The sequence below is a fragment of the Temnothorax curvispinosus genome, unplaced genomic scaffold (assembly GCF_003070985.1).
Source record: "Temnothorax curvispinosus isolate PA1 unplaced genomic scaffold, ASM307098v1 QBEX01006981.1, whole genome shotgun sequence".
In the NCBI taxonomy this organism is placed as follows: Eukaryota; Metazoa; Arthropoda; class Insecta; order Hymenoptera; family Formicidae; genus Temnothorax; species Temnothorax curvispinosus.
In genome coordinates this window covers 146,223-159,576 of record NW_020216761.1, presented here as the reverse complement: position 1 = coordinate 159,576, position 13,354 = coordinate 146,223, and the positions used below count along the sequence as shown (strand labels likewise).

The window sequence follows — 13,354 nt, the reverse complement described above, 5'->3', positions numbered from 1 at the left end:
ATTAAGAAAACTTTACACGTGATATCGTCACATGCGATTGGCCCCAATCGCCTATCGACTCCGTCAATTAGGGACGATTAGTGTAGATTACAAATCGACTGCCATGAAAAGTGTCTCCCCGCAAACGAGGCCGCGAAAATAATTTAAAATGATAAGAGCGAGAGCGAGTGTTTGCCGCGGAACAGAGCTGTGCGCGAGTGCGGCTAAGCGATAAGGACGAAGGAGGACATCGTAGCTCCTCGCGTGAGCAGCGAACCGCCGGCGATCAATTATACGTTAATTAACGTCGCATTCACGACGGAGTTTCCGCACGCAGAGACTCCTCACCGTCGGAGAATACGCTCTTGACGCAAAATCAGATTCTGTAAACACGCGGAAACGTCGGCGAATATCGGCGAATGATTTCGTTATAACGAATCCTCGGCGAAACCCGATCGAATGTGTGCCATGTAACCCTCCGGACTGGAAGATATTCAAGTCAAATTGATCGCGCGTCGTTTACGCCGATACACCGAAATAAACGCGACTGAACGTGTAACGAAATCTCGACCTGACGCCGGAGACAAGATGATATTTCATTATGCTTATAATAAAAAGAAAAAAAAGCAAAAAATCAAGAGAGGACTTTTCACAGAATCTATAGAGAGCGACTGTTGTAGAGTTTTGCGTATATAAAATCATAATTAAATATAAAACTGCAGTAACATATATATAAAAATCGAACCGTTTATATCACATACAAAAAAAGAAGTGTCAAATCAACACTGATATACTTGTATATACGCAACAATATATATAATCTCGAAATGAGATTATATTGCGTTAAACGAAGGAAACTTGCTTGAATGAAATTATTTATATAATTAAACGAAATTTTATATAGTTCAATTGAGAAAAAAAGTGAAAATAAGAAATTAAAATTTTTATAAGAAGATTATATATTCTTGCGTATATATAAGTATATTAGTGTTGATTTGACACTTCTTTTTTTCCTGCACACTTTGCATTCGTTGAAATAGAATGAGGCCTAATTATTATCGGAGGATAAAAGTTAAATTCTAAAATGTGCAATATCTGCTGCAGATACTCTTACAGTTTAGTCTTTCGAACTCTCGCAGGATATAGTAAGTAGATATAGGTATGTGTGAGAGAGAGGCATGTGTGTTAGAATGCTGTAATGTAATCATTTAATTAATAGCAAATCAATATAACTTTAATGCAGCGTCAATTATAATTATCGAAATAACAATCACGGATTATACTATTAGCGATTGAACCCGACCACTTTTGAAGAGGGGATGCTGCGTCCTGTCCCAAAAATCGAAGTAATATCTCGCAATAATGTACAATCTCTATTTGCGATCTACGATAATAAAATCCAAGCAGGAAATAACCTTTTCTACATTTCGCGTTTTTTTAATAACGTCGGAAGGTTGTAACGTCAGAAAAGCAAGAAGTTTATAAATACTGTGATTCACGTAACAACAGCTGAATAGATGATATAAATAGATCATAAAAGCGGTCTCAGCGTGTGTTATCTTTTTCAAAGTGAACGATTCGCCTGTTTTCCCTGTCGCTACTGTTAAAATTATTCTTACTGTTACTATCGTAGCTATATACTCTTGACTGCGCTCACGAGGCATTCCCGATCGCGTGTTCGAGAGTGCGTCGCGACCCCGACTCGTCGTTATCCATAAGACTCACGAAATGACAGCGCGCGCGTGCGCTGTTGATATTTATTTTTTATACTTTTATACACGCTGTTTATATATTTTTGGACGTCCCTACGTTACCAATAAAATTTCTTTCCTCACGTAAAAGGCGATTGCGTTACTTAAGTCTATCATCATGCGGTAAAAAAGGAAATTCTTCTTCAATATTATTGAAAATCTAATTCCTTACGCATTTTTAATTAAATAATTAATTAATTTTCCGGAAACCCTAACTATGATTTCGTGACCAAAAAATTCTTTTACCGGTATGTGTAAACATATATTTAGAAATTAGCATCACGTCGAAATTATTATCATGTTGCATATGCAAAACAATTTTATTTAGCCTTAAAATTGCACTTTTGTTTATCGAATATTGCAAAAATTTATTATGAGAGATGCATTGTATTGCTGCATTTTATTTACAGCGCAATCCTTCTTCCAAGAATGAAAAATATTGGCCATTAATATTTAGCACCTATACCTTCCCTCGCTTGCTGCAAGCGAACAGGATTTCCGGCATCCAGTCGTGCACGATATTCGATAGGGGCTACCGGATCCTCGGTCTTCCGTCGTGGATTCTGCGTCCGGTGTCCACGAGAACCTCTCTCCTTCCTCGTTCGAAATCGTCGCAACGCAAATATCCCGAAACGCGTAAAACACAGTTTTTCGCACTGAACTTTCGACTCTCCAGTTTTCTACGCTCTCGCGACAACTCGTCTCGAGAGACTCCGCTATAGACGTTCTCGTGCCGCGAATTTCGACGAAGTTGCGACAAAACTCACGCGATTGCATCGATGCATGGGCAAGTGATACCTGAATAAGGCTGTGGCCCTATATTTAGGTATCACTGTCGCTGAGCGCGCGTAACCATGTGTAAAATATAAATAAATGAAAAGTCGGTGGTGGTAGAGGATTATAAATTACAAAAATATTTTCTAGGGTCCAATTTATCCATTTCCGAGCCTATCCACACATTTCAAGGCAATAGATCATAATATATTACAATATATTAATTCATTTGTAATATATTTTTATATTCTTAATGTTCAATGTTTTAATTTTTTCTGTAGGAATAAATAATATATTCAGATATGAGATTAAGTAATACAGAATACAAAACACTTTACCGCTACATTAATTATCATTTTAAATAAAAATTTTGATATAATGTCGTATAACGTCTAATAATTGATTAGAAAAAAATACTTGTTTGTGATTCTTTTATAATATCTCATTTTTCATACATATATTTTATTTACACTTGTAATATAATTTTTACAAATCGATTGCCTCGACCATTGCCTCGATAATGAAATAAAAAAATAACTCACCGGCCGATGTGCAACAGCGCGAAGTTGTAACCCTGCGTTGATCTGTAACATATAAATTTTTTTACATTAAATCAAAATCCAAGATAATCAATATTTGAAATAAATAATTATCGCGCTCGTTAAATTTTTAAAATGTTATTTTAACAGATATATATCTGACTTCTAAACGCTAATGCAAGAAACAATCGCGGCCACGTACCGCAAGCCACCGCATATTTCCGCATTAATTCGTTCGCATAATTAATTAAAATAATATTACGATGTAAGTAATATTGCGAATAAGAAGGACGCGACGTTCGCAACGTGTAATATCTTTTCTCGCGTATGTAGGAGATCGAACTCTGAAATTACGAAATTGCGTCGAAGTTCGATAAATGACGATAAACCTCGAACAATGTATAATAATCAATGGGCCAATAACCCAGATAGCACACAATATTCTATGAATATTCTTACAAAGTGTGAATGTTCTTAATTTTGGAATATTCGAATAGAATATTATTATATATGAATATACGTAAAATGTTACAATAAAAAGTCGTATATTTATAATAAAGAAGAACATTTTTAGAATGTTCGTTGAGTTTATTTATTGCACATTTTAAGTTAGGTTGCCATATTCGTAGTGAGCGCCACTCTTTGTCGTTCGTCGTCATGCTTCGCCGTGCCTTTTTGCCGTGCTGGTACGTGCATAATAAAACATTTTTGGGCCGATATCACAGTCTCCGATTAACGTAATCCTCCGATTAAACTCACTCTGCATCTCTTTCTAAACTGTCCCCCTAGAAAGAGACGAAGAGTGAGTTTAGTCGGAGGGAGAATCACGTTAATCGGAGACTATGATATCGGCCCTTAATCAAAGATAATTATCTTTTTTCCTTTATTAATTCTGTTCTATAAAACATTAAATAAGGTTTAAGAATATTTTTTTATATATTTTTGGTAATATTTTTCACATCCTTAACAGTTCATTAGGATAAAACTCTTTAGAAAATTTAAAGTTATATATGCTTGAAGAAAGTCGCAAAAGTCGATGTCTATATGCCTCAAAGGTATTTTTAGTGTATTACTGGACTTTAGTTGGGTTACTTTCTCGCGTTTATAGTCGAGCAGTCAGTTTTTAAAAAGAGTGTCGTCGAAATACATATCGCTTATCTCGAACACACGTGTTCGTCAAAAATAAGTTATTGTCACCACCAAGTGCAAATTCTGTTTGTCCGCCCTTCCTTAATATTCCTGACGTCGCCGAGGTTTCTGATGGTGTTATACCAGATAACCTCTCCGCTTTAAACCAACATCTTATAAACAACTTATATTTCTTTTCTTATTCTTATTCTTATTCTTATGCTAAATTCTCTTTGTCGGAAGTCTTTATATTGCAGCGTTAAATAAGGAAGCCTTATTAATATCTGTATATGCAGATAATTATATTTTGTGATATTTCCTGCGCAGAGTACACAGAGATTGAGATACGAAGCATATATATTATATAGAGCAAGTACAAATCAAAAACTTTCTTACTAGTTTCATTTCTTATTCTTTCATTGTTATGTACACATGTAATTGCCAGGGAAAATCCTATAATTATTCTTCTGCAGTTTGAAAAAATACTTTCTGTTTTACTTTAAATTTAACTTACTTGAATTTCTTTTTTCGATTTCAAATTATATGGCACTAGCCTTATATTGCATTAAAATAGTATTTTGTATATAAATTATAAATAGTATTGTAAATAAGAATGCCTAAATGCAAAAAAATTAAAATAAAAAATAAATAAACTAAATTAGTTAAATTTGTGTATTTATTAATTACATATATAAACCAGTTCTTTAATATATCTACATATTCCAATAATCACAGTTGTTCTAAAAAAACATGGAGTTGTCCATTTTCAAAAGCAGTTAAATTCATCTTTTTTATAAGGAAGACGAAAATTAGATAAAATACAATAGAAATTGATAATGTATATGTGTTAAAATTAAGAAACCGATAATATCAGTTAAGTAATAGATGAAATTAACACTAACATTCTCATGTTGTATTATTTTCTAACTAATTTTTTGTTTTTCTTGTAAAAAAGGTGAAATTAATTTAGCTGTTTTGGAAAATAAAAACTGATATGGTCATAAAATAGGGGTAATCAATACAGTTGTTGGCCATTCTACAATGATTGACCATATCTTAAAAAATTAAAGATTATAAAGAAATACTATTAAAATGTTTAAAAGTGTATTAAATATTTTGTATTTATAATAAAAAATATTTTAATAGTATTTCTTTTATAATCCTTAATTTTTTAAGATGTGGCCAATCATTGTAGAGTGGCCAGCAACTGTACTGTTTACCCCTATTTATTTTATGTGCTATATAAATATATAGAATAATCTATATAAAACATTCTGTGAAATATGCTATGCACATTTATAAAACATTTTATTAAAATGCTTATAGAATATTCTATAAATATGTATACAATATTATATAGAATATTCGATAGATTATTCTACTTATATTAAAAAAACATTTGAAGTAGTGCCATTTGAATATATTATAAAGATATACTGTAAATATATAAGATCGACTTATAAAGTATTCGAAATATTCTTGAAGATTTTTCATAGAACGTTCATAGAAATGTTTAGTGCTATCTGGAGAGTCGCGCTTGAGAAAATAGCGGAATCCGCCACGGGACAGCAAAATAGTAAACGAATAACAATTACTCACCCCACGGTTGCTCCGCCGTCGCCCAATGCCTCCCAAGGCTCCCTCCTCCTCTTCTCAATTCTCCTCCGTTTTGTCGTATCTCCATCATCGGCGCACTCGCTCACGACAGTCACGCGCGAAAAAACTATCGTTTATGATCGCGCGACACTTTGTACAACACACCCTCCGTTAGCGACGCAGCGCGTACTTTATTACATAGCAACAAAAGAATTACGGCAAAGAAGCGTAGCGAACGAGGCTATATACGATCCGCTCGATGCCCGATTGCCCGTGACGTCCCACAGAGGTAGACGCTATATGGCGGAGAAAATATTTCGTAAATCGCGCGGCCAACTTCACTCGCCAGGAGCAACCGTCGCGAGCACGGTCGGCCCAGTTAAAAACGCTATTTTTCTAAAATAAATTTCTGTTTGTTTTAGCAAGAAGATGGCATCAGAGAGCCGGGCGTAATCGGGACACAAGAGGAAGGGAAAGAGGAGAGATGAAGATGTATACGCAAACCGTTTATACTTTTCGCATTTTGAACAACAAATATAATGTCGAGATTATTTTTACGTATTGCGTATATGTATAAGCGACGTAGAGGAATAAATGTATGAATTAACGTCAAAGAGAAACATCCGCGGTACATGCCAACCAAAAATAATACAATCGTTGCTTTACTGCGATTGTAAGGCAATTTTGGTTATAACTGCAATTAAATCATCGATTTATTACGTCTATCCCTCATGATCGCCAAATATCGAAACACGATTAAATACGAAGTTAAACATGATATTATAAAGTAGTTTTGATTTCTTTTATCTCCATTTAAAATCTATTCGACCTTTGCCTGATTACAGAATTTTTGGAATTACTGAATTACGCGATTGTGATACTAGTTCACGGTTTTATAGTATAACAAACCATTGCATATATATCCATTTCCTTTGTTGAGACTCGGAAAATAGAACTGCCGGAAAGAGTTAACTTCTCTTTCTCCGTCAGCAGTTATATTCGTATTACGAATTTCGTTGCCAATTGTCCGAGAGAGAAATCGTGTGAAAAACACCGATATACCAGAGACAGAGAGAGAGAGCTAGAAAGAGAGAAAAGCATCAGAATGATCATCATTGAAATAATTAGCGGTGCGGCTAATCAACTAAAGTCTCTTTCTAAATTTATATATTCCGCGGCCTCAGACGCGAAAGGATCTCGGCGATCTCGCCAACGTGATTAATTCAGAACGAGTGCAAGTGACCTTTCGCACGGGAACGCGAGTACCTGTCACAGATTTCACCAATACGGAAATAACATTTGGATCATAACCTGCATCTCTCGCGTGCATTTTTTCCCTGCTTAAAATATATGGCACAAGCGTGAAGTTTCGCATTTCGAGGAGAAATAAGAAAGACAGAGAGAGAGAGAGAAATGAGACGAGCGTTCGCGGCATTCACGGGTTGAGAAAAACAAATCTATTAACCCTTCGCCCGTAAACTGGGTCATAAATGGCACAAGCCGAAATTCAAGATAGAATACCGCCGAAATGAAAAGGGGGGGGGGGCTTGCCGTCCTTCGTAAAAAAAGTAGGTAGTGGGGAGAACTCATGCCCAAAGTTTCGTTGGAATTCGCCAATGTGTGCTTGACCAGCAGCGAGTCAAAGTGCGTCCAGTGCCACTATTGACCCAGTTTACGGACAGTGCCAGACTTTCGTGCAAGTAAGTAAAATTAATTTAACGTCATTTTCATATTACTACAGTTATTTTTAACTTATATAAGTGATATTTTTTTATGATTGTGTATATTATATATACCTATAACCTCAAAATTTGAGTGGATGAAAACACGTGTAAAAAGAAATTACATGTACTTTCAGGGTACAATGGATGATCAAGCGACAAATATCAGATATTATTTACGAGAAAGACGATTTTATATGATTTTTTAATAAAATGTAAAAATTACGTTAAAAGTCTTATTTCTCCTTAACCCGAAAAAGGCCATTTTCAATCCTCAGAATAATTATACTTTTTAAAAATGACCCATATACAGAATTTTTTTCTTGAAAGTACACATATTTAACTATAAAACCTCGTTGGAATTTTTTATTTTGATTTAAAACTCAATGAGATATGATTTTTTTAATAAAAATGGATTTTTATCAATTTTTTGCATAAAGAATTATTTATAAACAATTTATCTTATAATGAATCGCTAAATAAACTTTGGGATTATAAAATAGGATAGTATACAAGTATTACAGAATTTTTTCAGATTTTTTGAACACTATTTACTAGGTCAAAATAACGACAGGACATTTATGACCCAGATTACGGACGATGCCAGTCAAATTATAGTTTACGGGCGAAGGGTTAATAGATTTGTTCCTCGCGATCATCATATACCGTACTAGATTTTTCGCATTAAAAGTGACTTCGATGAATTATAATAAACTTCGATTAACTTATCAAACGATATACCTGTGTACCATTTTTGTTAATATGAATAAAATTAATAATCTTTTGTCGCTTAAACGTAGAAAAAGAAATTATATAGTTAGAAATATTACTTTGAGCAATTCTGACGGTTGAATTAATCGCCGATCAGTCAATAATCCAAGTCGCGGTTAAAACGAAACGGTTACACACCGGCCGTTTAGACATTAGAAAAGAGAAAGAAGAAGAACGAGTGGTATAAAAAGTTGAGCTGTGAGGACTGAGGAGCAGGCCTATTTGCCGCGGTGACCAATGACGGCGCGAGGCGCGAGGCCTTTCGCGACAACTTTCGACTCGTCCGCATAATGGCGTAATGTTGGCAGCGCCGGGTAACCTCGTTTCCGCGTGTCTAGCGCCTATTGTGACAGCTGTCATAGAGGAAGAGTTAATGCTGGTTCGCCGTGTTCGTGCCAGTCGCGCGTAAACAACCTTTTCGCAACGACCAGCCACGACCGTCCCGCGAAGCAGCCTCGACTTTGCGCCTCGTCTCGACCCGCGACCGAAATAGTTTTCATTCTCGGCGTCTCGAACGACAACACACACGGTGAAGGATGACAATGGGCGATGAGACCCCGGTTACATCACTGGTTCTTCCCGTCATATTAAGGCCAATATTAACCAAGGTATCGTCTGAATACATCCTTCAGGACACCCAATCGTGTCGTTTTCATAAATAATATTTCCATCCGTTTCACGTCTCTTATTGATAGTGAATAGTCATCTTTTAAATATAGAACAATGGATGGACGTGAAAGAAAGTTATTTGAGTTATTATACAACGAGTTACACGTTGTCAATACATTGGGCTTTGCATCTTTCAATGAAGGGCCTTTTGTCAAAAATGTCGGATAGCCATAGATATAAATAGTTAAATTTTTGCAGTTGGAGAGGCAAAATGTCATGGCAGCGCAGACCCTACGCGCGGCTCTCTCAAAAGCAGAGAGTTCGCATCCTGGGATTACGTACGACTTGATTATGGGCATAATACGCAGGGCAGAGCTGAATCTTGATATGAACGAGAGTGTCTTACGATTGCAAGGCGCTGCTTCTGATTACGACGGTAAGATATCTTTGTAGAAATTATCTTGCGTTTGATATTAAAGCCAACCATCGTAACAGTCTACTGTGCATTTGACTTTGTTTACTATAAGATTTAAGATAAGCCAATACACATTTTGTCTTTGCTCGCAGTTGTGGAGTATCGTTCGGCACGTTCAGAAGACGCATTTCAAGAACTGAATCGTAAATCGACTTCCTTGAAAAGAATACTAAGCAGAATTCCCGATGAGATCACAGACAGAAAGACTTTTCTAGAGACAATCAAGTTTGTAAAAATTCATATCTACAATCTTATATATACAGAGGGTGCTCCACATCTCGATCAACTGTCTACTTTTTTTTTCAGAGAAATTGCAAGTGCAATAAAGAAACTATTAGACGCTGTGAACGAAGTTACTGCATTTATACCCGGTTCAACTGGTAAACAAGCCTTAGATCAACGCAAGAGAGAATTTGTGAAATATAGTAAAAGGTTCAGCAATACATTAAAGGAGTACTTCAAGGAAGGACAGTAAGTACATAAATTATCAGAATATCCAATCGCAAACGAAACCAATAACGCACAACTAGAAATTAAAAATACATATATTATATTTGTCACAATATAATGAAATATATACTTGTTGCAGAGCAAACGCAGTATTTGTGAGCGCATTGTACCTGATACATCAAACAAATATGATTATGCTCACAGTAAAGGACAAATGTGAGTAAATAATTTTACAATGAATTTCCAGTGTTGTATGTGATAATATCACGAGAGTCAGATAAACCATAAATATTATTACAATCTGTATAACATCCTAATCACACATATATTCTATTATACGAGCAATGATAGAACCTAAATATCCGGTATAGAGGATTTAACATTATTATGTTGCCGTTAATCGGTTGCACTATAGTTTTTGTTATAGATATATATAGATATATAAAATAATAAAGATGTTGGGGTATATTATTCCACAAATTATATATTTATACTTTTATTTTGTGCCAACTCAAACGTTATATTAATCGTCAATTCTTATTATAATAGTCAATAATAGTATATACAAATGTTCAAATATGAAAACAATCTTATTGTTGTTATATGAGAATAATCTGTGGTGTGTATATATACATATATATACATATATATATCTTCTTTTATCTTCTCAGAACTCTAAAGAGTATAAGATATTAGTAAAACATACAATCTGGAAGGTAACATTGAAATTTTATATTATTCAGGCTTAATTATTACTTATAATAGTATTCAGGCTTAAAGTAAAAAATGCATTTTACTTTATCGGGGATGCTCTTCATTTAAACAATTTCTATAAACCATCTATTTATACTCTTTGGAATGAAATAAAGGTGAAAGATATGACGAGGGAAAATTACTCCTCCAAATGTACAAGAAATAAAAATTACTTTATTGATAACAAATGTACACAAATTTGTTGTATTTCCCATACGGAAAATTGCGAATGGCTTGCCTATCTACATCCTCATCGCATTAACAATGACGATGAATAACAGTAAGAATTAATGGTAATTATTATAATGAACGTGTTACTGTGAAATTTACAAAATTTCAAGCCCGTTTGCTGTCAGAGAATACACGGACGATGCAGCCGACACCGCTTACGTTAAATACCTTTTCATGCCAAAGTAACAAGTGACTACTGCTACCTTCTGTCGGGATTTCGAAACCTCGGTAAATATACTTCATTAGAACATCCACTAAGTCACGATCTAATTGTGCTAAGCAATCGTCCATTTGATTCGACTTTATACTTAGGAGCACCTTCTGTGTTAAATTTCTAGCACTGTCCTGCGAATAGAAAGACATTTTATATATTTGCGCATATGGAAATTTATATTTAGTAAAATACACGCGACCCTAGGTCTGTTCTGTTTAGCTGAACTTTTGCACAGTTCATCTTTTCTCTTCTTCCCTCCAACGTGAAAAGAAAAAGAGGAAAGGTAAACCACGCAAGAAATTCAGTTAAAAAGAACAGATCTATTATGCAAAATGACGTTAGGAGCATACTAGACTAGTCAAACTGCGCGCAAAGTCTTTTTCCATGAATCATACGTAAAAAACTCTGACATCTATATTCGAATTTACAAGAATATTCCTAGAACAATATATAACCCATAAGATAAACATAAAAGACTGGCAAATCGCGAAGTAATTTTCATTAATGAGATACATGCTCCATTGATTATGGACCTCGATGAAATGATAAATTCTTAATCCAAAAACCTAAATCCCACTTGCTTTAGAATAACGACTACTTTCTACAATTAATTCATACAATCGTCAGATCCATAACGTCACTCCGCATTTAGGAAATCGCTTCGCGATAGCGAGGACAAAAGGTGAATCACCATCATGCATTTTGAGGTTACCTTCACTTGCTGGTTCTTACACTCCAACGGTGCGGACTTTAATACCGATATTAACGCCTCCGCGTTCTTACCCGTGATAAATGGTGTTAAGGAAAATTGCACGACGAAATCACTGAAAAGCAAAGGATCTACGAAAAGCAAGAGTTTTGCAAAAGGATATTGGCTAAGAAGTGTCAAGATCTCGTTCTCGTCCGGGCCGGTGAGCGCACCTACACCGCCGTCCGCGTCCTCCTCTTTGAAATTGTTGTCGCTGTACTGGTCCACGTCGATCTTGCGGAACGCGGACGCCGAGGTGTCCTTCTTGCCGTCGTTCCTCGACATCTCGGCTGCGTGTTTGACGTTTCCTGCGCGTTCAGTTCACGCCCGGCTTATCGAACAGCGATAGAGTCTCGCCCACAGTACGTTCGGAAGCGGGTCGCGCGCATCGCGCCGCGCCATTTTGGCGCCGATCGACTCGTCCGCATGAGACTTTTTATTGTCCGTTTCTATCAACGCAAGTAATCTTGGTATCTTGGGCCGGTATTCATAAGTCGGATCTTATAATGTCTTAAGATGCTAATACGGCTCTGTGATTGGTTCATAACATCTTAAGATTGTACTTAAGACGGTCTTAAATATAAGATCTGACTATGAATATCGGTCTTGGTTTAACTTTCCCTCGTGAAAAAAATGTCTCAGAATGTACATTATACATATATACAAATTTTTAGACTTTCTCAGGATGTTCAAAATTTTTCAGATTTTTTATACAAATCGGAATGTTTTTCAGAAAAACTCAAACAAAATGAGAATAAAATATTTCAGATTTTTCCAGCCAACATATCTTCGTAGAAATTTGAATAAATATGAAAAAATAAGTGCGATTTATCAGATTTTAAATTGTCATGTATACGGATACTGAAATATTCTGAAAATTCTCATCCAATTATTTCTGAAAATATCTAAGAAATATATATTTTATCAGAATTTTTCACAAAAGTCTCAATTCTTACAAAATTTCTGAGAAAATAAAAATTTTTCCACCAAGATTATTTTTTATCTTTTTTAGTTTCAAAAGTTAGAAAAAGAAAATAAGTTAAACCGAGATTAAAGTTAAATCTGCACTGGTGAAAATGGGCATATGTATATATGTTAGAAAAAAATAAAAAGTAAGTTAAACCGAATTAAAATTAACCAGCACTGGTAGAAATGGGCATTAGATTTCCATATACCATTGTTGCATCCATTTTACGTCCGAACACCAATGATATGTCTTACCCAGATAGCACTAAACATTTCTATGAACGTTCTATGAAAAATCTTCAAGAATATTTCGAATATTATTCTATAAGTCTTATAGAATCGAGCTCGGCAAAAAATGCACTTTTCGGCCGATTTTCAGCTGGCTCCGCCTAACGCCTTCCCCTTACCTCGTCGTCCCGCGCACAGCCAACGAGTCGCTCGAGGCTCAGGAGCGTAAACATATGTGTTATTTACAATAGCTTTCCACGTCACCCCTGAGATACTATTGTTAACGCGTTTTTTTTTTAAGTGGTATCCTCTGTAGACCTAATCCATTGATGACTGAAGTGACTCTTTAACTAATTGAAGCAGAATTAAAGAAATAAACAAAAAATGAAGAAAGATCAACTTTTGAGATCTTTTATATAGG

General features: G+C 35.2%; 2 protein-coding genes across 3 annotated transcripts; one reads left to right on the top strand and one right to left on the bottom strand.

Moving 5' to 3' along the window:
- The first annotated feature begins 8,595 nt into the window (after positions 1–8,595).
- On the top strand, positions 8,596–10,276 carry LOC112456589 (programmed cell death protein 10-like). Its single transcript, XM_025019240.1, has 5 exons — positions 8,596–8,867; positions 9,127–9,304; positions 9,436–9,568; positions 9,650–9,814; positions 9,933–10,276. Exons 1-5 carry the CDS (start codon positions 8,796–8,798, stop codon positions 10,015–10,017), a joined length of 633 nt encoding a protein of 210 aa, XP_024875008.1. The 5' UTR covers positions 8,596–8,795; the 3' UTR covers positions 10,018–10,276.
- Positions 10,277–10,700: 424 nt separating this feature from the next.
- Positions 10,701–12,141, bottom strand: LOC112456590 (actin-related protein 2/3 complex subunit 5-like). 2 transcript variants are annotated; one of them, XM_025019242.1, is made up of 3 exons: positions 11,864–12,131; positions 11,704–11,776; positions 10,701–11,122 (listed from the first exon to the last, which is right to left on the bottom strand). In XM_025019242.1, the coding sequence occupies exons 1-3, from the start codon at positions 12,022–12,024 to the stop codon at positions 10,883–10,885; spliced, it is 474 nt and encodes a 157-aa protein (XP_024875010.1). In that variant the 5' UTR covers positions 12,025–12,131; the 3' UTR covers positions 10,701–10,882. The 2 variants fall into 2 exon arrangements, with proteins under 2 accessions (XP_024875010.1, XP_024875009.1); XM_025019241.1 differs by having other exon boundaries at positions 11,704–12,141.
- Positions 12,142–13,354: the final 1,213 nt, after the last annotated feature.

Excerpts from the sequence above, each read along its gene's own strand:
- LOC112456589 (XM_025019240.1), top strand. The coding sequence starts at position 8,796 with ATGACAATGGGCGATGAGACCCCGGTTACATCACTGGTTCTTCCCGTC. Across the intron at positions 9,569-9,649 it reads ACTTTTCTAGAGACAATCAA|AGAAATTGCAAGTGCAATAA; the intron begins GTTTGTAAAAAT and ends TTTTTTTTTCAG. Across the intron at positions 9,815-9,932 it reads GAGTACTTCAAGGAAGGACA|AGCAAACGCAGTATTTGTGA; the intron begins GTAAGTACATAA and ends TACTTGTTGCAG.
- LOC112456590 (XM_025019241.1), bottom strand. The coding sequence starts at position 12,024 with ATGTCGAGGAACGACGGCAAGAAGGACACCTCGGCGTCCGCGTTCCGC. Across the intron at positions 11,123-11,703 it reads GTAAGAACCAGCAAGTGAAG|GACAGTGCTAGAAATTTAAC; the intron begins GTAACCTCAAAA and ends TTCTATTCGCAG.